Genomic DNA, 27,883 nt, shown 5'->3' on the forward strand with positions numbered 1-27,883 from the left:
TAAAGTTCTTTATTTTTTTCATCTGCTACTGCTTGTTTGAAAGGGCAAAATTATCTCATATGGAGGCTATAATGTCTATCTAAATATTCCATAGTTCATGCTCATGTTTTGGTTGATTTTTTCACCTGCAATGTTACAACTTGTCCTTGTACTCAAGAGTAACTAGCTTTACGAGACCCCGACTTGCATGTCTTCAAGTCTGTTTCTGAGTCTCAAGTCGTGCAAACTTAAAATGTATTTTGTCGATAACCTGATTTTATATAGTTAAAACTAAAAACAAATCATATGCTTGCTATTCCTTATTCGGCTTTAGCCTGCAAGGGGCTCTTTCAAGTCACACTCAGTTTTGAATAATTTTGAACAGGCACCAAGACATAACAAATGTTTTATGACTGACAAATGTTAGACCTTGATACCTCAATAATCTTAAGAGGAATAGGCTTAGAATGCAGAAAAAGTAACAACAATCAATTTAATAATGTTCTTTAAACATGCAAGACACAATTGATTGCAATAAAATAAATAAGATAAGGAAAGAGAGAATGCAAACACAGTTTTATATTGGTTCGGCCACAGCTCGTGCCTACGTCCAGTACTCAAGCAACCCACTTGAGATTTCCATTATCTTTAGTAACTCACTTGAGATTTTCACTATCTTTGTAAAATCCTTTACAACTTCTGAACCACACAGGGACAACTCATCCCTTGTGTTCAGGAATCCTTACAACTCAAGAGACTCTCAGTCCCTTAATTAATTTCATTGAGTAAGAAGAATGGAAGAAGAATTCTCTCTTCAAGAAAAGAATATTACAATGAAGATCCATGTAAGAATCCCTATAGATTTGGTAGGTGTTTGGCCAATGATTTCTTTTGAGAGAACATTTGACAATCAAGTTCTTTTGGAATCTCTCTCATTATCTTTTGAGAGGATAAGCCATTTTGATCAATCAAAAATCTCTCATAAAATTCATGCCCAGTCATCTATTTATAGGCCTTAGATGACCATTTACAAATCCAATGAAAAGATGTGACTATTGGCATATTTTCTGAAAACTCTTCCCTGGTAATTGATTACAATGTTTGTGTAATCGATTACACAGTTATAATTTGAAGGGTCATGACTTTTGAATTTGAATTTCAAGAGTTTCGTTGCTGAGACATATGATAATCGATTACATGTTGAAAATTCAAATTCAAAATCTTTTTCAACAACTATTTCTCAACCCTGTCTTTTGGTAATTGATTACACTTTCTGATGATCGATTACCAGAGCTTTGCATGTCTTGAAAGCACTCTGTTTTAAGGTAAGACTTGATCTTGAGTTAATCTTGAAGCAAGACTTTGTTTGTTGAAACAATCTTGTATTAATCTTGAAGTCATGCTTATCTTTTAAAGCAACTTTGTTTGATTCTTCTTTTGACATTATCAAGATCATATATACATATATTTACAACAAATTCACTCTTGATCATTTTATTTTATTTTACTTAATGGACAAATAGTTACCCAAAAACAACATACATGGGGATCCTAGCAAGGTTTCCTGTAAACACTTATGAAATAGAAAACACAAAAAATATTAAATTATACAAGAAATACATATTTTTTTGTTGATTTAATATAGTTTTTGAATAATCCTCTTGTAACAATTTCCCACAATATTTTTTATAACCATTTTTTTCTTCATCACATCACTCATTTTATCTCACATTTCTCTTTTTTCCCCTCTATTGTAAATAACAATATTTAGAGTTTATGCTGTTTATTTTTGTTCCAATATCACAAATAATTAATAGGATGTTATACGAAGAATGTAAAAACGCTGCTAAAAAAAAAAAACTCGTGCACATTTCTATAGCCCTTGTTGCAAGCTTCTTATCGATGGCAAATTGGGTTTGGGTTTATATTCCCCAGTCTATAGTAAATGCATGACAACTGAAGACAAGACAAAAATAATACTCCTATATAGATATGCGACAAATAAACCACTTTTATTTAAAATTAAAAAGTTTCCCTTGGAAAGTAACATGAGATGGACTATCAATGTAACTATAATTCATAACAATCTTGAAATTTGTCAACCAGATAATTGAGAAGGACGTTTTATCCCATCAAAGCTCGTCCTGCATATCAAAGAAAGTCATTTTCTGATTACAACAACATCATAAAGATGTCAAAGATTGCAAATCAATCACACTCATTCCTCAACCACGTGCTGACAACTTCTTTCTCAACTTAATTTTTTTTAATTAATGCAGTGACATGTAAAGTTGTGATTCAAAAATGAATTAAGGTGAACAAATTAGGAGATTGATCACCAAAATGTCACCTATATTTCAATGAATTTAATTAAGCATTAGAGAGAATAACTTAGGAAAAAAAGGCGACTTACATGACCATCGTAATCATAGCGATGCTGCACATAGGAAAACAACTAAGTGTAAGAAAAGCTAATCATTGTTGCAAAACAAGGCAATAAAAAGAGTATTGGGAAATCAGCATCTAAATCCAAAACATAGATAACCATAACGACAATCGGTTTTCTTTTCAAAAAGAACATCATGGAGAATGTTATTTACCAATCCCTCATAATTCTTTAAACATCTTTTATTTTATTTTTTTATGAGGATTAAATCTCAAAACAGTTTGCCAAAGTCATCATGAGTAACAAATAAACCAATTCAATCTCTTCATTTATTCTCTTTCAAATACATTTATTGAGATCTAACTGAAGTACTGTAGCTAATGTTTCAAAACAAAGTTCATACGTTCCCTAATTCATTGGCTAAACTTTTAGTTTCAACTTTCAAGGGCATCACATAGTATTCTGCTCTAAAAATGACCAGTCACAAGTATATATAATTATTAAGAGAACTTAATGACAAATTCCCATAAGGTAAGGCTTAACTCAAGTAAAATAGTCCCCATAACATTATTAGGAAAATTGGTTTACCTTCCACACATTTTAAAAGAGAGATTAGATCAAAGACACATTTATAAATACTAGAACACTGCTCTAGAACTGGAGTCTTATTCCAATCTAGTACCTATGCCATTTGTCTTGTCCTCAAAAGGAAAAGAATAAACATTGAATGTATTCATGTATGATACATACCCTTCTATATTTGTCTCTATATCTGTCCCGATATCGTCGATCATGACCTCTCTCTCGTCTACGCCTTTCACCTTCTTCTCTTGCTCTTTGAGCCTCCTGCAAAAATAAGAGTTAGGATCCTGGAAGAAAGAAACCCAGGTGACTCAATACAGATGATGGAACTCAAAAGTGTACCTCCTCCTCTTTGGCTTTTCTCACTTTCTCTGCTTCCTCAAAACCTTCCTTTTCAATCTGAGATGCCAAAAAATAAGAGTAATCTTAACATGTACCCCAAGACAAGACACATATTAAGGAGAATTGAATACACTGTTCTTTCTATTAAATAGACGTTTGTTGAGGCAAATAAAATATAAGTTAAAAAGGCTTGATTAAGTTTCTAGACCATACATTTTAAACTTGCATTCATATCTGTCCATGCTGTTTCAAATTTTCAATTGAGTCCCTTAATTTACTATTTGTGTTCAAGTCTCAAGTTATCTCCAATTGTTGATAGCCATCCAAACAAGCTGATAGATGTTTGATTGGTAAATGTCTACTTTGCACATCAAATCATGTTACACATTTGCATCCAAATAAGCTGCAACTGACTCTATTTACAGCCTAATTTGGATGACAGTTGATTATAGGACTACATTGAACACATGTTCATTACAGACTTCATTAAAAAACTCCATGAAGACTAAAAAGAAAACAGCTCAAAAGTATAGACACTATTTCACCAAGAAAATGTACATTTGTTGGAAAGAAAACCCACAATGCAATAACAAGTTTACATAAATAATATAGATTTAAATAAATACAATTACTTTCTATAAAATCAATGAAAATTTCAATACAATTGTATACGAAAAAAGTATTAGTTGTTGTTTAATATGCAACCCAAGTGCCACCTACAAGTCGCATATTGAGTTAAATCAGATGCAAGAGAAAAACCCACCTCCCTGTTGGCAAACACCTCCTCAACAACTTGTTTTGCATAATCAGGGTCGTCACAAATCAAAACGTTGTCAAAAACTGAACCGCCTTTAACCTGAAACACAGTATTTGGCTTATATTAACTGCATCCATCCATTTTAGCCTAACAGCTTTGCACTTCATGGAGAGGGAGAGAGAGAAGTCTACAGTATCATATAACATGCCAACACCAAATTTGGAAGTTTACATTCATCATACCTGCCAAACTTCAATGCCTACATACTTGATAGGCTTAAGCACATAAAGATCAGGGTCGTCTTCAAACTCTGATAAAGGAAAACATGAAATTTAAGCATTCCTTAGTATGTAGGAAAATCCGTAATATATATTAAATTATACAAAGAACCTAGATATACATTTGAACATACCTGGATTATCTATCCATGGAGTTTTCCATTTCCCTTTGTAGTTAGGGTTCTTGATTTTCTGTCAACATAGAGGTTGCAAGTAAGATTGAATGGATAATGAAAGAAAATCGAATAAGAATGGGGAAAAATTAATGTTTGTGGCATAATGGTTAGCTCCTCAAACTTGATCAACTAACCTTTCTTTTCCATGGTCCTTTGTATGCTGGATTTGGTATCTTTGGTGGTTTCCATTTCCCATCTTCCTCTTCATCCCAGTTTTCAGGCTAATTAAAAGGAAACAAATGTATAAAAAAAAAGCCGCTCAATTATCTCCCTATTGAGAAATAATCACATTTGAAAACCAAATAATGCATCAAATCAGATAAGCAAGGAACTAACACTAACCTCTTTAGCATTTGGGTCAGGAATTTCTCTTGGGATTGAATCATATCCCTGCAATAGCAATAAACAAATAAATGAGCTTGCCATCTCATGGACTAAAACTACCATCCCTTTGTTCCATTATCATTAGAGTTTTTGGATACCTCAGGTTTGACATCATCAGGGTCTTCAATGTATTCTCTTTCCTCCCAGTCTGCAGGCTGCAATTTGGAAGATGTTTTAATTTCAAAATACAAGTTATAGTCAGAAACAAAAAAAAATATCTCAACAATAGGATCTGATTAAGATAAGTTAATTCTCTTTATGGTACTCTAGGAAATCTTATAATATTGTTATAAGATATGTAGAAGACCAAAAGCATCAAAACATGCAAAAGGACAACATCAGAATTCTGAAGTTAACTACTGAGTAAAACAGCTCAAAATGAAACCTTTTTGGCCTTGACATCTTTGATTTTTCGTGGAGGAAGAATATCCCAATCTGTATACATGCTTCCAGAATCTCTCTCTCTATTATCAACCAGGACACTGTATGTGGCATCTGGCCTGAGAATGAATGTGTAGAAATGAGTTAACCTGTCAGTTTCACATTGCAGGTCCTTCTTTATGGGGTAATTTTGACCGTGGTAGGAGAGTATCACATGGAGCTTCTTTGTATCCGTGCCACATAAATCTGGTCCAAACATTAAACTATAGAGAATGTGTCAGCAGGACATTCTTTCTTTCTGTTTTTTAAGGTAAAACTAGAAAACATGGATCAAGAAAAAAATGAAGTTAGACCAGATGTGGTACATAAAGTGTTATAAAAATAATGCAACTGAAGCAAAATGAGATGTTATGATCAAAGCAAGCTAGTAAAAGGATAAAAATAACATGCATATAAAATAGAAGTTTAGAGTTCAACATGCATAAACTTTCTTTTTTATGTTACTTCTGAACCGAGTTTTCTACACTATAATGAAATCTCTATATTAGTATATTTCACCCCTTGAATGCTATTTTCTAATCACAGTAAGATGATGAGTACCTTCTGATCGGAAAACCTTATAACATATATTAACATGCTTTAGAATTTTTTTTTAAGGTAGTAGGTCAATTCGCAGTCTATTATTTGTTCTACCGTGCTTCACATTGTCACATCATAAAAATAGTACTACCAGTAACAAGAAGGGTAGGATCATAAACCATTGGCATGACAAAGTTTTATAAAACAAGTAATATTCAATATGAATTTACAAGTCATTATAACTCAATTTCCTATCCTCTAGAAAATTAGATCTTGGACTAACATTATAATCAAAGGACACCCTTTCACAAATTTTGTAAAGAAACAAAATTCTGTTCCAATGCCCGTCTTGAAGTGAAAGAACTAAGCTTGAGGGTTTAGATTATTAACATACTAAAACAAGTATGGAATACAGATGTTGGTCTTTTGAGTAATAAGGTCCATTCATTAGGAGAGAAGTTTTATATCTCAACAGCTAATGTGACAGTATCATGAACTAGGCACTTTTTTTTTTTATCTATGCAGCTTAAGAGGGAGAATTGAGGAAGTTACAAGTAAATGATGATCATTATGTATTTTTGAAAAACTGCAAGTGCATATTATAAAGAGAGTAGTAAATGCTATCATCTTATATCCAACCATCTTTTTATTCTATTTTGTTTCTCTTTATATCATCTACTTGTCTGGCAAGAACCAAAATTTCAGCATTGATATATTATTTTTCATTTCATGTTGTAATTTAAATTTTCATTAGTTTACTTAAGCTTCTAAAAATAGAAAATACAAAAGAGGAGATAGTCAATTTCTTGTAATATTTTTAAAAGTAGTTAGCTTAGTTAGGTTGCAGATTTACTATCTGTTCACTTGATATAAATCAAGAAGCAAAAACAAAGTGAAGAAAATGGAATAAGCAACATACATATATGGTGTATCCCCACCAAACTTCTTTTGATTAACAAATCCAGAGAGAAGCTTGATGTACCCTCCACCACATTCAATCTCTTGCTCAAATTTTACAGAATACTGAAGGACCAATGTTCTGTTCTTGTTTGTGAATTCTGGTATTTTTGCAGAGATGGCAAAGTGTTTGGCATCACTGGATGTTTGAATACCTACAATATCCACAAAATAGCAACATGTTACAAAACCAACCATATATGATATGAGTATGATAATGTGAAGTGTAATGTTTGGCATCACTGGAGGTTTTTGTACATATTAAGAAAGGAAACAAATACAAGTTATTCACTAATTAAAATTTTGTGGGAGTAAATTACTCTCCTCTGATCTGTATTCTGCATTTCTGCACAAACCTCCTCTCTATTATGAAAATTACACAAAAGTTCCTTATATTTATATTCTAAAAAAATACAAGCTAACTCCAAAATGTTCTCATACCTAACAGGTTTGCTAACTGAATCATTGGCTCATGGATGATGGATGTCTTTCTTTCCTACCCTAGTTCACCCTTAAATGTTGAGAAAGAGAGAGAGAATCCATTTATTTAAACACAGATATCATTAATATAAATGCAAATGTCCATCCTAAACTTTTTGTTAAAACATACTAATAATAACTCAATAAAATCCATTTCACATTTTATGTGTAGCAAAAGCATTATGAAGTTATACTAAATCAACAAGTACCTTTGTCATCTGGATCACCAGCCCATTTTCCAGCTGTGTGCTTGAATGAACCTGCTTTGCCCTCACTGCTTTTCCAGTCTGATTTCACCCACCTACTTCGCCATCCATCTATACAAAAACCAACACATTATCATACTCATATCATATATTCCTATCATCAGTGAAAAACCAAAACCCCCTATAAACTACAAGTTGGATTCCTTTGATATGGAGCTGTTTGGTTTGTTTTTTCATTTTCAAATTAATATTTTTAGTAGTGATGCCATGAATGTTTTGTTTCATTTTGCTTTTGTGCATAAAGTAGTGATGCAAAGTAGTGAAAGCAAAAGACAAAAGGGAAAAAAAGTGGCATTCTTAAATTATCAGTGAAAAAGTATGAATTGAAAATGAAAAACTGGTGCCTTCTCCATATCCAACCAAACAAAGGAATAGTTGTTAAGGAAGTGGGTGCTGGAAATCATTGGTGGAGAAGAGTGATCTAAGAAATTGAAATTCACTAAATAAGAAAAAAAAAACATTACATACTAACCATACATACATACGTGACTTATATAAATATAAATATATAATGAATCATCTACTTAAGTACCAATTAACTAACTAGTCGGTATTCACCAACTCAAACTAACTAACTACCCACATGTGGTAACGGTTGAAACACATGAATATGATATAACTAAAAAATAAGTATATATATAAAAAAAAGAACAGAGAAGAAAACAGCAATACCATCAAATCGCTCTTCAAAAATGATTTCAGAAACTGCCACTTGTATTAGCAACAACAAACAAAACAACACAAACTTGTTCAGCTCAATTGAACCATTTTCCGCCATATTGCCGAATAGGCAATATTTGCTTTCTGACACCACTTGTTTCCAATTGCAGAGTGGATTTTTAAAGGACCTATCTACTTCTTTGCCCTTCTCATGCCATCATAATTACATATATGCCACACACACTAAAGTATCACTATAGTACAATATTTAATTAATTCTAAGACAAGTTTGATAATTTACTATTTATTTGTCTTGCCGCTTTAGCGTGGTCTTTACTTGGAAATAAAATGATGTAGATGGTTGAAATGCTAATTAGTGTTGCAACTGTCTAGTAGAGGGACAATTTGACGTAGCAATAGCCAATGGTACCGTTTCTTTATTGCATTTCTGTGTCATTTTTTATTTTTTTAGATTTTCTTTTTATATAAAATGAGACAAAGAGGAAGTCAAAGTCTTCGAGACCTTACAAGAAGGCAAAGTGAGAAAGACATTTTGTGTTCTATTGAATCTCCTTCCACGTTTTTTCGTGGACGACTTGAGGAACGCGTATGAATAGTCAATGATGACTTAAAGTCCTCTAAAGTTTTCGAGCCTTCATTTCTCCATTTAGTAAGTGTTATCTCTGGATTGAAATATAAGAAAAAAATTAATATTATTTAATTTTCATAGACTCAATAAAAAAGTTAGTTTACTTCTTAAAGTAACATTTATATTAATCATATAAAACAAAAAAAGAAAAAGAATTATTGAAAATAAAACCCCAATTAAATGAAATATATTTTATAAATACTATCATTAAATAAGAAAAAATTAGTTAAAATTTACTTATATTTTAGTTCAACATGGGTTGAATTTTCTTTGTTTATATTTCAGTCCAAAAAGAGTAGTATTTTTTCATATATTCTTATTGTGATTTTTATATTTTATTTGTTGGTCTTTTAACTAATACGTTTAGGATATTTGTTATAAAGAATTTTGTTAATATAAATATTTAGGTTTATAAGAATTTGTTTATTTTAATTTTAAAAAAAATAATAAAATGAAAAAATGGTTTGTGTTACAATTGCATGGTACCGGAAGCTAAATGAAGATTGAGTCTAATAAATGATATTAGTTCTTCAAACCAGAGATCAAAATTCACAAAAATATATTGCTTCTCCAAAGGGGATACATGTGAGAAAAAAAAGGTACCAGAAGCCAGTGGAAAAATAAACGTTGCACACAATTCACAACATAACAGGACATAAACTACATAGATAACCCACTGACCATTGTTTCTGAAATCATCAGCATCACGTACATAATATGATTTAGGGTGTGTTTGGATTTCGAGTGAAGTCATTCTAAAAGTACGTTTGAGAGCAAAATGAATTTGGAACCATATTTATTTACTCCTCAAATTTATTTTTTCATAACTTAGTTTGAAAGAAGTAAAGCTCAAAATACTTTTACAAACTTAAGTTTGTAAATTTTAATGTAATCATGCACTTAATCAACTAAAAGATTGATTGCTCTAGAGATGAAGTGATTGTAAGACAAACTTCAAAACTTGATATAACTTCTAAATGGCAATTGAAAGGTGTTTTGATATAGAAAACATTGAATGACCTAAGTTTGTGGAGGCTTGATTGTATAATGGGCCGATTGTAGCTTAGGTGTTTGTTGGGCTGAATTGGCATCCTATCTTTTGTTTTTCTCGTTTTTTTGGGAGGGGGGTCTTAATAAAATTTGAGTTGATATATATAGTTTTGTCAAAATGACAAACTGAATTTCAGAAGAATTGTAATTAAGTGTTTGTGAAAATATACAGAAGAATTGTAATTAGAGCAGGAACGTCTCCAGATAACTAAGTTCATCATGAAAGTTGATTAAAATTCAACAGCAAAAGAATATGACAGCAAAAATGGCAGAGCAAAACATATGTAGAATATATCTAATTCAAATTCCCAAATCATGTGTCAAGATACTTGCAAGATGATTTGTATCTGGAGGCTCATATGGTAAATTAAAGCGTAACAAACAAATATCAAGAAATTTGATTCCACGTTCACTTTTTTTAAAACAAAGAAAGAACTAAATAGATTCAATTCCAAATATACGGTGTGAAAATCCCTCAACAAATACCTACAAGCTACAACTACTCTTGATGATTTCATACTTCTTATCACTCAAATTCGGAAGGCAACGTGAATATTGATCCCATATATGCTCATTTAACAAAGTAAAGAGAAAACTAATTCCAATTAAAACTTTATCAATTTACCTCAATATAAGCAACAAACAAAAGTAACATCCAATAGGACCAAAAATTAAACAATGTAATCTATAGACATCACCACCTGCAACAACATATACTATAGAACACTTTTGGCCAGCCTGTTTGGTAAAACACACACCTCTTCACATACAACGATGAGAAAAGATACAATGAAAGAAAAAAAGCTAACACTATAAAAAAAATAACAAAAAAATAAGAATTTTTTTAAAAAAATTTATTTAATGTGATTTGATTTTTCATCCATATATCCATAATATGAAAATTATAATGATTTAACCCATGTCTTTCAAAAACAAAAATATTTAATGATTTAATACCTCATGCCTACATACACAATATAATTTTGTTTAATAATGTTTAAGTCCTTATCCTTGCGTCCATAATCTTGTTGTCTCGTTGGTAAGGTAAGTGTATTAATTTTATTACAAATAATAAAAATTAAAATGAAAATTCAAATATAAGTGTTAATTTTATTATAAATAGTAAAAATTAAAATAAAAATTCAAGTATCAAATCTACATGGACTTGATTGTACTTAAGTGATATAAGTCCAATTATTAAATAAAAAAAAAATAAAAGAAGAAAAGATAAGAAATTAAAAGTGTGAAATTTAAAGTAAGATAAATATAATAGTTAAAATTGCTGAAATCATTATAAAATATTCTAGATTATTTTAGGGGTGATGGGAAAGTTAGATATTTAAAAAAAAAGGGCATAGTAGGATCTATTCTCCTTTTTTTTTTTTCTTTCTTTAGAAGAATTAAATCTGAATATAGGTATTAATTGATCTTGATCGAAGAGGCGGTCAGATTATTAATATTTCCCGCGAAAATATAATCATTTTTTGAATCAGTAATTTCAAAGTCTTAAAAGATAGATAGCTCATGGTTTATAAATATTTATACAACACATACAAATGGTTATTTCTCTATCATACTATATCCTCTCTATCGCTTATCGCTTAGGGTTGGTGACCTCCATTGCACTTACGATCGTGCTGGTGTAAGATCTTTCTTGTTTTTCGTTGGAGAGACAACCTATTTTGAGAAACATGGATCATATCGTGGCTGCAAGGTCTGATCATGAAGCTGTGACTGAATGGGAGAAGCTAAAGATATTGGGAGAGGGTTCTTATGGAACCGTCTCCCTAGCTGTGCTTACTGCCCCGGAAGAAGCAAAAGGAGAGCTAATAGCTGTCAAGACTTCAAAGCCTCACGGTTTAGATTCATTGCAGAAAGAAGAAACCATATTAGATTCATTCTTTGGCTGCAAAGAAATTCTCCGATGCATTTGGAGCCTATTCACCATGGAGAATGGTCGTTTTGTCTACAATCTCCTCATGGAGTTTGCCCCTTGCGGTTCTCTGGGAGACTTGATCAGAAAGAAACCACTCTCGGAGAGCCAAGTGAGAGTATACTCACGCATGCTTCTCAAAGGGCTTTCTCTCGTTCATCGATTCGGGGTCGTTCATTGCGATTTGAAACCAGACAACATTCTTCTCTTTCCTTCGGGCGAGGAGAATGATGTGGATTATCAACTCAAGATCGCGGATTTCGGACTTTCAAGGACCAAAGACGAGGTGTTTGATGCAGACTTTTGGAAGATCAAGTTCAGAGGCTCCCCATTTTACATGTCACCGGAATCCGTCATGGGCCGAATCGAAACACCATTGGATATATGGTCTCTTGGGTGCATGGTAATCGAGATGATGACCGGGTTTCCAGCATGGAACCACATTCCTACCACAAGGGACTTGATGTTCAAACTTGCATTCCTCAAAGAAGCACCACCGTTGCCTTCTGGGCTGAGTTCTCTTTGCCAAGATTTCTTGAACAAGTGTTTCGTCAAGGATTCTGCTCAGAGATGGACGGCCAACATGCTTCTCGACCATCCTTTTATTTCTGCTGCAAAATCATACATGTGATGTTAGAGGCTCAATGTTTTTCTCTTATCATTGTTTTCTATATGTCAGGTACAATATTCCTTTAGGGTGATAAATGATCCATCTATTTTTTTTATTCATGTGTTAATTTAGAGCATAGAATGTTGGGATTCAATTTGATTTTAAGAGACCATCACCAATCCTAACTACATATTTTCTATTCATGTAAAGAGAAATTATTGTACAAAAATTACTAGAATTCCTTTGTGGTCTCATACTCAAAATCATGATGAAAAAATTAAATACGGAAAGAATAGATTAATCATAATAGAATGATGATGAAATGTTGATGAAAAGATTAATTGTATGATCTTCCAAATGTAAAAAATCATTATTTCTTGATAATAGGTTATGGTCTTCCAAACAATTTGATAATTATAATTTGACCTTCATCAAATTATAATATCACTTATGATATTTACACAATTAGCCACATATATGTCCTTATACTTTTATATTAATTATACCACTTTAATATTTTGGCTAATTATATAATGATCCTAACTCATTCAATTATATGATATATATATATATGATCCAAAATTGCTAACCTAAAAAGCATCCAAATGTTTCAAGCATAGAAAATCTTTGATATATTACATATTAGAGAAATGATTGGAGATTTTGAGAGAAACTATAAAAGTTTTATTTCTGAATATTCTGAAATTAGTTACAATGTACAAGTCGATATGTCTTAATGTGTATATATTTATTAGATAAATTTTGCTATAGGGTACACGCTTGCCCAAGTGCCGTGGATTTTCTATGGCCAAATCTTATGTTATTCCTGCATACACTCTAAACACTAAGACTATAGTAGATGCCAATGTTTCTCATGTTGTTTAACAATAATGCACTCTTAAGGAGTTGTTTGTAGGGAAAAGTTTGACTTAGAAGTACCTTTGGACAAGCTCTCTTGATGCTAAAGGGAAAACCTAGACATTGTGAGAGATCTTCAAAATCTCAATTTTTTATGGTGCACTGAATGAATCCAAGATCACCTTCCGTGAGAGGAAATCAGTAATGGGGAAAATGTGGAAATGTGGAATTGTTATTTTGTGTTAGAAAACAATCCCATGATGTCTTTATAAGAGAAGAGGATGACTTGGATGTTAATGAAGAAATTTTTCTTTAACAAGCCTTTGCGGGCAAGTAAATAGTCAAACTCACTAGTTAAGATGGTTAGTCTCTAAATGTAGACATCAATAAGCATTATATTCATGACAACTATGTTCATATTGTTCCGAATGAAGGAATGTCCATAGTAGAAGATCTACCAACACTACAAGAAAAATGTGAATTACATTTTTCTCATCATTCGTCACAAAAATTGAATTATGATTTCTTATCGTAAATGTTAATATTTCTGACGGATTTTTTCTATCAGTAATTTAAGCATTTTGTAACGAAAATTATTGACAATTTTTTTAAAAAGTGTTTGCGACAGATTTGACCAATAGATTATCCGTCAGTAATATTTGTTCTCATTAAAAAATTCCATCGTTAATTATAGGAAGAAACAAAAAAGGAAGAAAACCATCCCATTTGATTGATGCTAACTAATAAAAAATTCATTAAATCCTTAAACACAACCAATTTTGAATTATTAACGTTGTTAAACATAATTATATATATTAAAAATTTATTATTTTATTCTTATTATTGATTAAAAAAAGTTTTTAATAGTTTATTTTACCTTCTTATATATTAAATATTTTTACTTAAATATTAAATAAATATTTTTTCTGCTCCCATAAGTTGATTTTTTTTAAAAAATGACCACAAAAAGTGGTCAAGATAGAAGAAAAATAAATTGATATATATATATATATATATATATATATATATATATATAATAGTTTATTTTACCTTCTTTATCTTTTTAATTTTTACTATTTTCAAAGCTAATATCATGTTAATAAAACTTGTATTATTTTTCATCCCAGAAATGTTAGACTATCTTTTTGCTCCCACTTGGAAAAAATATTTTGGATCTATATGCCACTACATTCATCCTGAAATATATCACTTCTAATCCTAATCTTAAGGATGAGAACTAGTGAGGCAGAAGTTTATGACCTGATCTCTTTTATATATGGTATGTTTAATTAAAAGATTGAACTTAGAGTTATAAAAAAAAACATATTTAGTGAATATAGGTTTGACGGAACTTTTGAAAAAAGTCTATTTAGATAATTAATTGGCTTGGCTCATGTACTTATGAAAAAGCTATTAATTATAAATATATTAATATAATATATAAAAATTCAAATAAACTGATAACTATATATAATAATTTATTTTTTAATTTATACTCTTAATTATAAAATAAAATAAAATAAAATAACCCATATGAATCAACAATCCGTATGACCAAGATCCATATGGGTTTTTTCCACAAAAATTACATTTTTGGCAATCAATTCAGAACACATCAAACAAATATTTGATATTTGATTCAATACAACGAAGCAACACATTGATTCATTCAATCAAACAAAACAATGAATCAAGTAAAGTACATAACAAAAACAAACAAAAAACAAAGGATATATAAAATGAAGATGACGAACTAGGAAGAAGAAGAACCAAAGGAAGCAGCAATGACCGTGAGAAGAACCACGTGCGCAGTGCAAAGAAAGAAGAACCAGATGACGAAGAAAAAGCTGAACAAAGAAGAAGCATCAGATAAAGAAGAAGCAGAAACAACACGCGAGAGACAATGTCCCAGCAAAAATATTAGGTGCCCAAAGCAACCCCCAAGAAATAATGTTTCAAATTTTCTTCTATTTTTTCCTCATCTTTCCAATTAAAAAAAATCAAATTTGTAAACTATACAATTAATTTTGAATTTTCTTTTTTTAAATCTAAGGCATTCAACTTGGTTGTAATATACTTCCTCCGGTCCGGTCTTGATTATAAACAAAAAGAAAAAGACATTTTAATTGAAACCCAGATAGAAATGCCTTGTACTAAGATTTTATTTTCAGTGGTGCAAGCATCTTTCATATAATAGAGAAAAAAATTGGCACAAAAAATTATTTCCCACGACCAAAAATGTGAAGGATTCACGCACTAAGACTCAATTATGGACAAGATTGAAAATCCCACCCGAGCCTATGAAGAAATAAGTTTTCCAGCAATTCAACTCAATTTCTCTGCCTAAAATTATAAACTCATAAAAATTCAAATTTTAACTCACCAACAAACTCATGACACGTCACAATAAATCACCAGAAGCTAGATTAGAACTCTAAAAGAGCAGTTCTTTCTTAACACGGAAACAACTCATTACATAAGAACCATCTGGCAGAGTATAAATGTATAACTTCAATTATGATGCATGGAGATTAAACAAAAGCAAAATTATTACGGATGATGTAATAACAGAAAACAGAGCAAAAGAGAATAGCATAATGCATCTGTTGCTGAGGACAACTCAAGACCTCACAATTTCATAATCGGAAATTTAACACAATTCTTATTGACACGAATATAGGAGGAACACAGAATGTGAAGTTCTGGATGCCAATACCGCCAAATGAAGCTGGCACATCCCCAGCTAACACCCTTCTGAGGGATGAGAAAACAAAGTTCCACTATGGAAGCAAAAATGTCTGATGGATCATCTAAACTAGATGTTGAGAAACAAAAGAATTCCACTACTTTGCCTGAGGATGAGATGCAATGAAGTCCACTGCAAGTTTAATGGAGTTGATCTTGTCTGCCTCATTATCAGGAATCTCGAACCCAAACTCCTCCTCAAGAGCCATCACAATCTCTACCGAATCTAAACTATCCAATCCAAGGTCATTCTGGAAGTGAGCATTAGGGTTAACCTGTCAAATACAAACACTCAGAATAACGTCAATAAACATTAGAAATATAAAGTTTCAAAACAAATGAAACCAAATAATTAAAACAGCCCAATAAAGTAGTCAAAACTTTAATGCATTGGAAAACAGAGTTCATAGGTTAAACAGCGAAAATATAAACCTAACGTCATCAAATAAACCATCAATTTTATCTTGATTACTCTCTCTCTCCTATATAGTCCCTAAAGTGAAAAAACAATATAAAAATCATGCTTACTAGAACCCAAATATTAAAAAACCCTTCAACTTAGGACTAACTATGTGTTTGGATTGCTATTTCAGAGGCATCAAACGTTCATTTTTTCCAATGCACAAAACGGATTAGCAACAACACTGATGGGTAGGGAAAATTGTGGATTGCTTTCATACTTGGGGTAATACTTAAGTTGTTTTATTACTCTAGAGACTATTTAAAAGTGAAGGTAATACTTGAGGGACAACATTAATATTTTAACCGAGGTTTTAAATTATGGTGGCGGTTCTTTGATATTGCAAGAAATTGCATTTTGCATACAAATGCGACCGATGTGGTCACGGTCTTAATTACGGTTTGAAAACATTCCAACGTCATTGCCGTTGCAGCCAAACTAATGCTCACTTTGAGGTTTATTGAAACTAAGATTCTAAACTAGGGTTTCTTGATATTACGAGAAATTGCATACAAATGTGAGTGATGTGGCCGCGGTCACAGTTACGACACTCAAACATCATTGCATTGCAGCCAAAATCACGACGAAATTAGTGGTTTGTTCAAACTAAGATTCTAAACTAGGGTTTCTTGATATTGCGAGAAATTGCATACATATGCGACCGATACGGTCAAGGTCACAATTACGGTCGCGAAACACTGAAACATAATTGACGTTGCAGCCGAAATCGCGATTGAAAACTTTTTTTCAAAACCTGGATTCTAATTTAACATCACCAATAAAGTGACTGTTAGAGATAAAACAGCTATTCTAGGGTTCGTAGCAATTGAAAATATAACACGATCGAGAAACAAATTAAGCCTAAGCGAAAAGCAAACAGATGTAAACGGAAATGAGATTGAGTTCACCTTTGAAGGATCAACTTTCTGGAAGTTTTTGACGCAGGAAATGACGCGATCTGTGACCTCAGACTTGTCGAGAAAACAACCCCTAACCTCTTCACAGAAGCGGCGAATCAAAAAGTTGGGAGCGAGGGTTAAGGGAGTGTTGCGGGGAAGAGCGTCGACGCGCACTCTCAAGTATTTCATCAGAGGAAAAGTGCTTCTACTCGCCGCCATTTGACACTAAACCACACCACAAAACTTCACTCTCCTCTCTGTTAGATGGATGATAAAATGCCACCCAAACACCTCTTCTCCTGCACTTGCTGGGCTTCACACGTTAGGCCCAACTTTCTTCATCCCTCTGTATCGGTCCTCCTCCATTTTCCAACCCACCCTCCAATTAAAAAGAAATAAATTTTTAACAATAACAATAAATAATAACTTAATTCAGGGTTTGCAATTTTCAATACATATAAAAGAATGAAAGGTACAAAGAAATATTTATATATAGAGTTTAAACTTTAACATTATTGTTGTCATTGTACAAAGAAGACGTCTCTTATCTTTTCTACCTCATTAGTTCAAAGATTTCATTTTATTCCTTTTTTTTTCTTTTACTTTTTAATTATAAAATTGTCACACTTTTTTAATTTATTTTCTGTTTACAAAGAATTGCATGAAAAATATTAAAAAGGAGTTCCTAAATTTCAGTAAAACAAATTGAAAGCATGATGATATTTTTGTAAATAAAAAATAGAAACCATAAATAAAAACACAAGTAAAACACCTTATAACAACATAAAGACATTGAAAACGAAAATAGAAAATCAAGTAATGGAGAAATAAAAAAAAATTAGAAAACTTTAAATATTCATAAAAAAAACTATATAATAATTGTATCTAATTCGAATAGAATTGATTTATAACAAAAGTATATATTTTTAGTAAATTTTTTAAAATAATTATTATAAAAATAAATAATTATAATGTGATGATATTATTAATCTATTTATTCCTAATGTAATCATAACATTTTAAAAACTTTCCAAATTTGAGGATACAAGTATCTAAAAAAAAAAGTTTACATTTACTAAACGTCAAAAGAAAAAAGTTTACTAATGTAGTTTGAAATAATCAGCTTTGTTGTAAGTAGCTTATAGGCTTTCCGTTCCGGTTCAAAAATCGCGAAGGCATTTGACGCCGCAGCAACGAAAACACGAAAATAACTGCACAGCATAAGCTTGTAGAATTGTACTGCATCGCAAAGCCCCATGTTGATCGTGTTCATTTGCATCTTCCTTTTCTTCATCTTTCTTTACAAGTTCCTCATCGCTTATGGTATTATCATTTCACTTCTTTCTTCTCTCTTCATTTATCCTTTTTTATTTTTTATTTCGATTCTAATTCTCTCTCTCTCTCTCTCTCTTTTTTTTTTAATTAGGCGATTTCACTTTGATGTCTAAGAAGCAACCTAAGCGCCAAGAGATTGAAGATAAGGTTACATGAATGAATGAGATGCACACACTTGATTTCCTCATTCTTCGTGTCTTAAATAAATGACTTTGTCTTTTCAATGTTTCGTTTCCTCCCAGGTTGTTTGGATTACTGGTGCTAGCCGTGGAATTGGTATAACAACAACTCTACCATTTTTTTATATTTTTTTTATATCACTCTTCTAAATCTATAGGGTTGATTCATTCATTCATGTTAACATTGGACTTACATCAAATTCAATATCAATTCCAATTCATTCAGAAATCACTTTGATAAGTGAAGGAATCAAAACCCACAATGTGTGGCACATGTGGTCCTTTAAACATATAACAGGACTTCAATCCCTCACTATGCAAATAGAGCAACACCTGTGGATAGAGGAGTTGCCCTTTAGCGGGTATTCAACTTCCTGGGGAGATTAGTTTCATGTCTTTCCACTGTGGGAATACCCTTAGGCCCAATCCCAAATCCGACTAATTTAATAAAGACATTTAATGCAATTCAATTTATTGAACAGGTGCCTTAATCTAATTAATCTGCAATGTTGAACGATACCAGTTTTTGAGTATTTTATTTTATTATTTCAGGATTCTTTTTTACTTAAATTCTTCTCTACAATATAGAAGGATTCCTTTGAACAGCCAGAATCTTTTACTTAATTGTAACTAATTTTGCTTGCATAAACCAATGGGTGTTGGGTCTAGCAGATGGGACTAGTCTCCCACAATGTGATAAACTAAGATTCAAATCTCCACTGGGAGAGGTGACCACTTTTAGTATCCAACACTGTCTCAAACATGATTGCTATCCAAGAAGATTACCTATGGAGAACCAAAAAAAAAATGCTTTTATAACTGATTCCTTTTTTTTCCTTGTTTCTTCAATGAATTGTATGAAGGGGAGATTCTGGCTAAACAGTTTGCAAGTTTAGGGGCCAAGCTTATTATCTCTGCAAGGAATGAAGCTGAGCTAAACCGAGTAAGGACACAGCTGAAAGGTATGTTGTTTTACTGGCAGCTACGTGTGAGGTCTAAATTACTTATTATATTGTGTACAAATAATGATATAGACACATGCCATGCTCTATTAATATGTGGTTTGCATACCACCAGGTAAGCATGCACCTGATGACGTCAAGATCTTACCATTGGATTTATCATCTGGAGAGGATTCTCTTAGGATAGCTGTTGAGAAAGCAGAATCCTTTTTTCCGGATTCTGGTGTTGATTACATGGTCCATAATGCAGCTTTTGAGCGTCCTGTAAGTGACTGATTGCTTTATCTAATGGTTTGTTTCATAATCTGAAATTACACCAGGAAACAATACTTCTATATGTTTATGTTATATTAGTGTAAAACAAGAGTAAATAAAAGTTGACTACCCTCCTTTAATTTGGAAATACAATTTATAGACAACATTATTAGTCACTAATTCACTGTACAGAATGTGTGTGTGGTTCTATTTGTGTATGTTTATTCCAATTCCTAGATAGCACAATAACTTCAGAGTTGAAAAACATTTCATCAGCAGGAATTCCTACTTCAAATGTGATAAATTTGATTGGCGTCTCTGCATGTCAGCATACTTGTAGCAACTATCTTTATTAACTGAACACCAGCAATTGAGAAAATGCCATTGGATGATGCTTGCTTATCATTTCATGCCAGTATGATATAGTGATGATGCTTTGTTGAGAGTTGATGGAATTTCTCTTCACCTATCTGTTTTAATGGGTATTTATATATTATATGCTAATTTCATTAAAGGTATTATGAATTGATTATTATTAATTTTTTTTTTTTGCAGAAAACATCAATTTTAGATGTAACTGAGGAAGGTCTTAAGGTATCTCATAGAGGAGACTTTCACTCCTGCCATTTTTTTACCAAAGCTTTACTTTAAAATAGGTTTTCCCCCCTTTTTAGTCTTCTTTCAAAACATTAAAAGTAGTCATATGAAGTTTAATATTATTCTTTTCTCCTGATTAGGCTACCTTTGATGTCAATGTTCTGGGGACAATAACTCTCACAAAGCTCTTGGCACCTTTCATGTTGAAGAGGGGGCATGGTCATTTTGTGGTGGTACACAAGAATTCTTTGATAATATCTGATTTTGGTTTGGAATCTGCATGGCAATAGTATATTAAGTGTGTGTTTGTTTTCACGTTTATTTCCACGTTGAATGGCAATCCATGGATTTCTTACCTTCACGTTTGGGTGCTCCAGAAAGTGCACCAACTGCAAACCAAAAAACTTTAAGTGGTTAGAAACCTCAGCAGGTGGAGCTTGCTGGCCGATGTTTTGACTAAATTGGTTTATTTACCAAAACAAGTGTAACAAAAAAGAGAGTAGTCACTAGTCTGCTTTTCAGTTACATATTATCCTTGAATGGACAATCACAATCTTAACTGTTTGGTAAAAATATATTGGCATGTTTTATGTTATTGAATTAGTTTCTGGCTATGCTAATAACTAATGCACATAATTTTGGAGAACTTGTTCAATATTGCTTTTAACCCTTTTTCCATTCATAAATTGATAATCTTTTTTGTATTTTCATTTACTATCAGATGAGTAGTGCAGCAGGAAAGACACCTGCCCCAGGTCAGGCTGTATACTCTGCTTCTAAATATGCGCTCAATGGTTACTTCCATACCTTGCGTTCAGAGGTATGTTGAGTGTGTATATTATCTTCAGTAGAAGGAATGCAATTTACCATGATAAACCATACTATAGTGCATAACTGGAAGATAAAATGCAGTAGTTTTCCTCCAATGAGAAGAAAAAATGGGTACAATGGATGCTGTTTTGTTCTAATTATCATGCACTACTAATCATTTAATGGTGGCAGCTTTGTCAGAAAGGAATCCAGGTAACTGTGGTCTGTCCTGGTCCAATAGAAACATCAAATAATGCTGGATCAAGGGTTCCATCTGAGGTTTGTGTATTTGCTAATTCATCATCCATTACTACTGTAAAGAAAGACAAAACTTGAGTGTATTTTTTCTTTACTTTCTTCCCACCATAATACACAGTACAAGTATCTTTAGAAACTTCTAATTCACTGAGAGTGATGAATAAAGATATAATTCTATGTTTATAGATGCCTGCTTTGCAAGAATTAAAAAAATTGTTTTCATGGTACTTTTTTTAGCCAAAGCTGATGAATGTAATTTTACTACATATTTTTCCTTTTGATATAGTAGGCACATATTGAATTGTTATTTTAAAACTATGAATATGGCTGGCTGATATCATGTTTGCTAAATGAAACCGGAATTAAAAATATGTAAGGATCGAATGTTATTTTGAAAAGAAAATGAGATCGTGGATTATGCAGAACCCTCTTTCCTTTGTTGTTAGTTGTTACTATATTGTCCACTTGAACTCGTGCCACGTGGTGTTGCACTGGATACATTGTTTCATTGAAAATTCTGTCTCCACAGAAGCGTGTGCCATCTGAAAGGTGTGCAGAGCTGACTATTATTGCTGCAACTCATGGCTTAAAGGAAGCTTGGATATCATATCAGGTAAAAGCATTGATATTACCAATATACTTCTGTTTAAATATGCCGCCATTTTTCAATGTTTGTGCCTCCATAGATTCTCTGTATTTCGTACAGTGAATCTGCTTAATACTTGCTTTTGGTTATGATAGATAGGCTAATTGTCTTGCATGCATATTGTGCATTCTTTATGGTGAGTATACTGTTGTTGATTCTTTCAATTAGTATGAACTATAATTTCCAGATTGCAACTTTAATCCTTAAATCCTTTGAGTGCAGCCTGTGCTTGCTGTCATGTATCTCGTTCAGTACATGCCAACTATTGGTTATTGGGTCATGGACAAGGTATTTTCCATCTCAATAATATGCATTTTGTCACTGTTTTACGATTTTTTTGGTTTATTGTACTACTCGACATTGATCGAAATACTTGTTTGTAACATACTGATACCATGTACAAATAACTCTGTAGATTGGCAAAAGTCGAGTAGAAGCTGCTGAACAGAAGGGAAACACATATTCTTTGAGCTTACTGCTCGGAAAAAAGAAGGCCACTTGATGCCCATCTGTTCATGTTCTCCAAAAATTTGTATCAAATATTTTTAGTCGGAGGTTCTCTATCAAATTGAATAACACCCTTTCTGACAATTGACAGAAAAGTTATATGGATTTCCTAATTGAACAATTAAGGTTTACAAATATCCAATGGGCGCTGCCATGTGACAAAAACTCCACATTACTAGTAAATACAGAACAATCAATCTGCTAATAAACTATTGTCTGTTAAAGGAAGTAGTGAAACCTACAGCATATGACTATAGGTCCGCCAGAGCAGGTGATACTCTCAATTTTCAAGTATGGCAGGAAGAAGCCATTGAAAAATGCATTTAACTTAATACTTCCGGTTGCTAAGCTGCATTATTTATCTAATGCGTACAACACCCAGTTGAGATAGCATCAATAATTAATTAATGCAGTAAAAAAAAAGCAACAATTAAAATTATCAATGGGAAAGACTTGCAAAACAACAGATTGTCTACGTAATATCGTGTTAGTGTAGGATACAAAGGCCAACTAAAAGTACGTAGGACAACGATCTGTGACTACAAAAGATATATAATTAGTTACCCCCACTTGTAGACAGTGACATGATATATATAAAAGTTGTTACTTCTGCTATCTATGTTTTTTGCTAAAATTTTCACCATTATTAATATATCACATCAATAAAATTGTTTTTTGTGTAATTTAATCCTTTTAATTAAATTAGTCATAATTTGTTACTATTTACTAACGTTTTTAGTCATAATTTAATTAAATGTTTAAAAATTTTAATTAAACATTTTTGTCAACAATTTTAACGAAATTTAATTATTTTAATTAAATTAGTCATGACTTACTATCATTTTTTAGAAGTAATTTAATTAAATGTTTAAAAAACTTAGTTAAACATTTATGTTTATTCATCTTCCTCTTCGACCTTAAGTAAACATTTCTTATTGGTCATTTATCGACAACCTAATTAGCCTTATTAATGACATTTGATTTACGCAATTTTTGTTTGATTAGTACATAGATCTCGAGAAGTAAATGTCTTTTTCGGTTTTTATGCAATTTAACGGTGTAGTAGTGTTTTTTCATTTTCCAAGTCCTCTCCCACGTCAAATGTTCAATTTTTGTGAATTTTAAAATGTACCTATGAATTTATGTCCTTTTCTCCCGCTCTCTCACACATATTGTTTATTATCAAAGTTTATGCCCTCAAATCTCACATTTGCAATTTACATTCTTTGAATCCTCTAAAATCTCAATTTTTATGGTCCATGTTCTCAAATCCTTTCAAACCCCTCTTCTCAATCTCTCTTTTCCCTTTTAATTTCTCTTCTCTTTTATGTCCTTCTCAATTATGGAAGAGACATTATAGATGCTTGCTATGAAAAGGGTTGGTGTGCAAAGCATGTGACGTAAAAAAAGGTGATTGTGATTAGTTAAGCTAACATGTTGCTAATATGAGTTTCCAATAAGTATTTTTTGAGGTTGGGCCCAAGAAAGGGATTGTTATGTTTTACTAATAAAAAATAATAAAAATTAATGATTAATTATGTTAATTCAATTTGATTAATTTAAGGTAACAACATTGATAATAAAAGCATTAAAAGTTTATTTGCATCAAACTTTTATAATTCTTAAATTAATGAACATACTAATTAAATTAATATTTAGTATATTGAATTTTTAATTGATTATAAACTTATGTTTTCAATTTAATTGATATTAAATATAAATTATATAAAAAAAGAAAAACAACAAGTGCATCACATGACACACGGGTCACCTGATTAGTTCTTAATCAATAAATACTCATTTATGTGAGTGTCCATGTCATTTTTACCACCTATGTTTTCGATAAAAAAAAAAAAAAAAAAAACTTTTACTACCAACTTTATCTCCAATATTGCATGCTCAAAAACCCACCATCCTTGACCTCTCCGCCACTTTCTTTGATGACCACGACGATGGTTACAAAACCTTCGACATCATGTCCAGCATCTCCAAGCTCAAGCATTATGCTTCCGAGATGCAAACTTCTTGGTAAATTTGGCAATGGGATCCCAAGTCTCCTTTTTATTTGGATTAGTACCATTCACATACCCAAATAAACTAAATGGATGATGCAAAATTCAATAATTAAAGTAGCTTGAGAATCTCTCAATAATTTCCCCTTCCACTCCAATTCTTCCAAATCTACTTTTATAAAAATTATCTTTCAATCTAAAAACAAATTCAAAGCATTGCATGACACTCTTAATTACCACTACATTGTTAAGAGTAAAATTTTCACAAAAAGATTGTATCATTCGCATACTACAATAAGATTGCTTCAACACTGTTTTTTTCCACTTCGAAACCGAAAGCAAGTTTTTTTTATTTTGAAGATATCTTCCTCTCCTCTACCATGATGGTGAAAATAAAAGGCGCTTATGGATCACTTTGTCTTAATCCCCTTTATAACATAAATTACTTGCTTAGACTTCTATTAACAATAATAGAAATCAAACTATAAACTAAGCATCATTCAATCCACCTAATCCAATTTTCATAGAATCTCAATCTATCATTATATATAAAAGAAACTTCTAACACACTGATTTTTATGTCTTTTCATAATCCATTTTAAAACCATGTATTTTTCTCTTTTTTTAGCTTCATTTACAACTTCATTTGCTATTATCATATTATGCCAGAGATTCCCCCCAAGAATGAACTTTGTCTCTGATCAATACCTCCATGAAATACCTTTTGAAGTCTGCCAAAATCTTTGTCACAAATTTGTACATACATTCAACCAATGAAATAGCAAGAAATTAAAAGTAGAAGTTTAAAAGAATATAAGAGAGAAAAATAAACAATGAAAGGATAAACAAAATAATTAAAAAATGAAAAATATGAAATTTAAAGAAAGAAAAAAGAGACAAGAAATGAAAAGACAATTAAAGACACTAAAAAGAACCAAAGAAAAACAAACAAACTACGCTAAAATAAAGTAAAGGAAATATAAACAATGTTTAATCTAATTCTTCTCGAGTTTGTTGTTATTGACAACAATTTTCTTATAATGACGCTAAAAACTTCAGAGGTTTGGTTGAAGTAAAAAAAAAATAGAGAATATAAAACTTTAATTACGACAAGTACATAAATCATGTCAAGCATTAATAGAGCAAAGAATTTATCAAGTATTCATTACTATCAATTTAAATTATTTGAGCAAACCAAACATTATGAAAGATTCATGAGGAAATGGATTTAAGCACAACAACTTTGAGGGATAAAGGGATGTTTGGTTAGGTTATTTCTTGTTTTTATTTTCACTAGAAACAGAGAATGATGATGAAAATGTGTTTGGTTGGATTTTTAAAAATATTTTCAATGAAAATATTTTCCCAAACGAACTAGAAAATAGAAACAATAAAATCCAGATTTTAGTTGAATACAGGACCTCATCTTGGGTAAAATAAAAATAGGGTGACAAAGAATATAATTTTAAACAAATCTAAAAATACAAAACAAGTCAATATATCATAAATTTTCAGTATTTTTATCTCCTGAAAATAAAAAACAAGAAGTCAAATCATATTTTTAGAATTCTAAATAAAAACAAAAAATAAAAATAGAAAATAAAAATATAAACTAAACACACAGTATACGAATCCTCTTCATTTTCAAACCTATGTGGTTAACACATTGCAATTGTTGTTCTAATCTACAAAACACATCAAGTTTAATTCCTTATGTTACAACTCCTTTATCTAAATCGTATTCCTTATCCAACAAAAGTGAAGAGAACTAAAACGAAAACAATCCTATAACTATAATGACTAAAAAGTTATCTAAGCTAAAATTCAATCACTTGGTTTTTTAGAATTAGAAAGTTTTTTAAATAATTTAAAATCTAATTCTTAACTAAATACTTTAAAAAAATTCCTCTGAAATAGATTATAGACTTTCCACGAGCCATGTGAACTATTTCGATCTATAATACTAGAAGTAAGGAAGGGATATTAATTACTTTAAGAAGGAAAGGAAAGGATATTAATTGTTGTTGGTACTTTGGTTAGTAAGTAGGGATAAGGGAAGCTGGAAATGGATAGGGTGTTTAAAGTTTAAACTGGTTAATAAAAGCTGGAGGCCTAGTACCACATGCCCACGATAATTGAGCTTACAGGAGTGGCTTAAGTGCTTAACATATTTTATGTCATTTCTTAAAGTTTATTCAAATTATACAAAATTATATGTATTTTTAGTGATGAAGAGTGAGACTCGCGTGCTTTTAATAATTGTTAATTGATAATAAAAATACTAAAATATATAATTAATATTCCTCTTAAAATAATATTATGAAGTGATTTTTTTTTTATTTCTTTTCATTTTTATAGTAAATAATGCAACTATACTTTTTTTAAGGGATGCAATTATATCTAACTAGGGGAAAATATACACTCCGTACCTAACTTCTCTTTTATGTTATATTTTTAAATAAAAATTAGTGAATAATTTGTAAAAATAATTATAGGAATAAAATAATAACTTATAAGTTGTAGTTATGAAGATAAAATATCTTATTTCTTTTATATATAATTATAGATATAAGCATACTTTACATAAATTTGCATCTTCAGTTCTCTATTGACACGATAAGAATAAAATATAAAATGAAAGGTCTGTCGCTTAGTAAAAAGCATCCACAACACAGCAATTTTTTTTAGTGTCTAATTTTAATAAATAATTACCAAAAGCACACTACTTTGAATTAAAAAAAACAAAAAAGCCTCCACTAAAAACAGGATAAAAAACACGTTCTTTTCCCACTTATTTTCAACGATCACCTTCCCTTGGCTGATTCATCTATCAGATTTCGTAATGACGTGCCATATAATTTATTAGTAGGTAGTTTCCATCATATTATATATATATATATATATATATATA

At 31.3% G+C, this 27,883-nt stretch overlaps 4 protein-coding genes across 6 annotated transcripts; 2 read left to right on the plus strand and 2 right to left on the minus strand.

Annotated features, from left to right (window-relative positions):
* Positions 1 to 1,972: 1,972 nt before the first annotated feature.
* On the minus strand, positions 1,973 to 8,380 carry LOC100801827 (calreticulin-3). The gene is made up of 14 exons (XM_003551642.5): positions 8,220 to 8,380; positions 7,491 to 7,598; positions 6,764 to 6,956; positions 5,270 to 5,528; positions 4,983 to 5,039; positions 4,843 to 4,890; positions 4,635 to 4,721; positions 4,459 to 4,516; positions 4,289 to 4,356; positions 4,053 to 4,145; positions 3,290 to 3,346; positions 3,116 to 3,211; positions 2,393 to 2,416; positions 1,973 to 2,123 (listed from the first exon to the last, which is right to left on the minus strand). The coding sequence occupies exons 1-14, from the start codon at positions 8,323 to 8,325 to the stop codon at positions 2,112 to 2,114; spliced, it is 1,266 nt and encodes a 421-aa protein (XP_003551690.4). The 5' UTR covers positions 8,326 to 8,380; the 3' UTR covers positions 1,973 to 2,111.
* A 3,065-nt stretch (positions 8,381 to 11,445) lies between these two features.
* LOC102667952 (mitogen-activated protein kinase kinase kinase 20) lies at positions 11,446 to 12,470 on the plus strand. The gene has a single exon (XM_006603511.2). It carries the CDS (start codon positions 11,598 to 11,600, stop codon positions 12,468 to 12,470), a length of 873 nt encoding a protein of 290 aa, XP_006603574.1. The 5' UTR covers positions 11,446 to 11,597.
* A 3,295-nt stretch (positions 12,471 to 15,765) lies between these two features.
* LOC100305656 (uncharacterized) lies at positions 15,766 to 17,656 on the minus strand. Its single transcript, NM_001251706.2, has 2 exons — positions 17,421 to 17,656; positions 15,766 to 16,327 (listed from the first exon to the last, which is right to left on the minus strand). Exons 1-2 carry the CDS (start codon positions 17,628 to 17,630, stop codon positions 16,151 to 16,153), a joined length of 387 nt encoding a protein of 128 aa, NP_001238635.1. The 5' UTR covers positions 17,631 to 17,656; the 3' UTR covers positions 15,766 to 16,150.
* Positions 17,657 to 18,437: 781 nt separating this feature from the next.
* Positions 18,438 to 23,081, plus strand: LOC100795991 (dehydrogenase/reductase SDR family member 7). 3 transcript variants are annotated; one of them, XM_006602784.4, is made up of 13 exons: positions 18,438 to 18,734; positions 18,838 to 18,893; positions 18,989 to 19,022; positions 19,789 to 19,887; positions 20,003 to 20,151; positions 20,698 to 20,736; positions 20,880 to 20,972; positions 21,461 to 21,559; positions 21,742 to 21,828; positions 22,337 to 22,420; positions 22,553 to 22,589; positions 22,676 to 22,741; positions 22,869 to 23,081. In XM_006602784.4, exons 1-13 carry the CDS (start codon positions 18,668 to 18,670, stop codon positions 22,895 to 22,897), a joined length of 939 nt encoding a protein of 312 aa, XP_006602847.1. In that variant the 5' UTR covers positions 18,438 to 18,667; the 3' UTR covers positions 22,898 to 23,081. The 3 variants fall into 3 exon arrangements, with proteins under 3 accessions (XP_006602847.1, XP_003552459.1, XP_006602848.1); XM_003552411.4 differs by lacking the exon at positions 22,553 to 22,589; XM_006602785.4 differs by lacking the exon at positions 22,869 to 23,081 and having other exon boundaries at positions 22,549 to 22,589.
* Positions 23,082 to 27,883: the final 4,802 nt, after the last annotated feature.

This window comes from Glycine max, chromosome 18, assembly GCF_000004515.6.
Source record: "Glycine max cultivar Williams 82 chromosome 18, Glycine_max_v4.0, whole genome shotgun sequence".
Classification (NCBI taxonomy): Eukaryota; Viridiplantae; Streptophyta; class Magnoliopsida; order Fabales; family Fabaceae; genus Glycine; species Glycine max.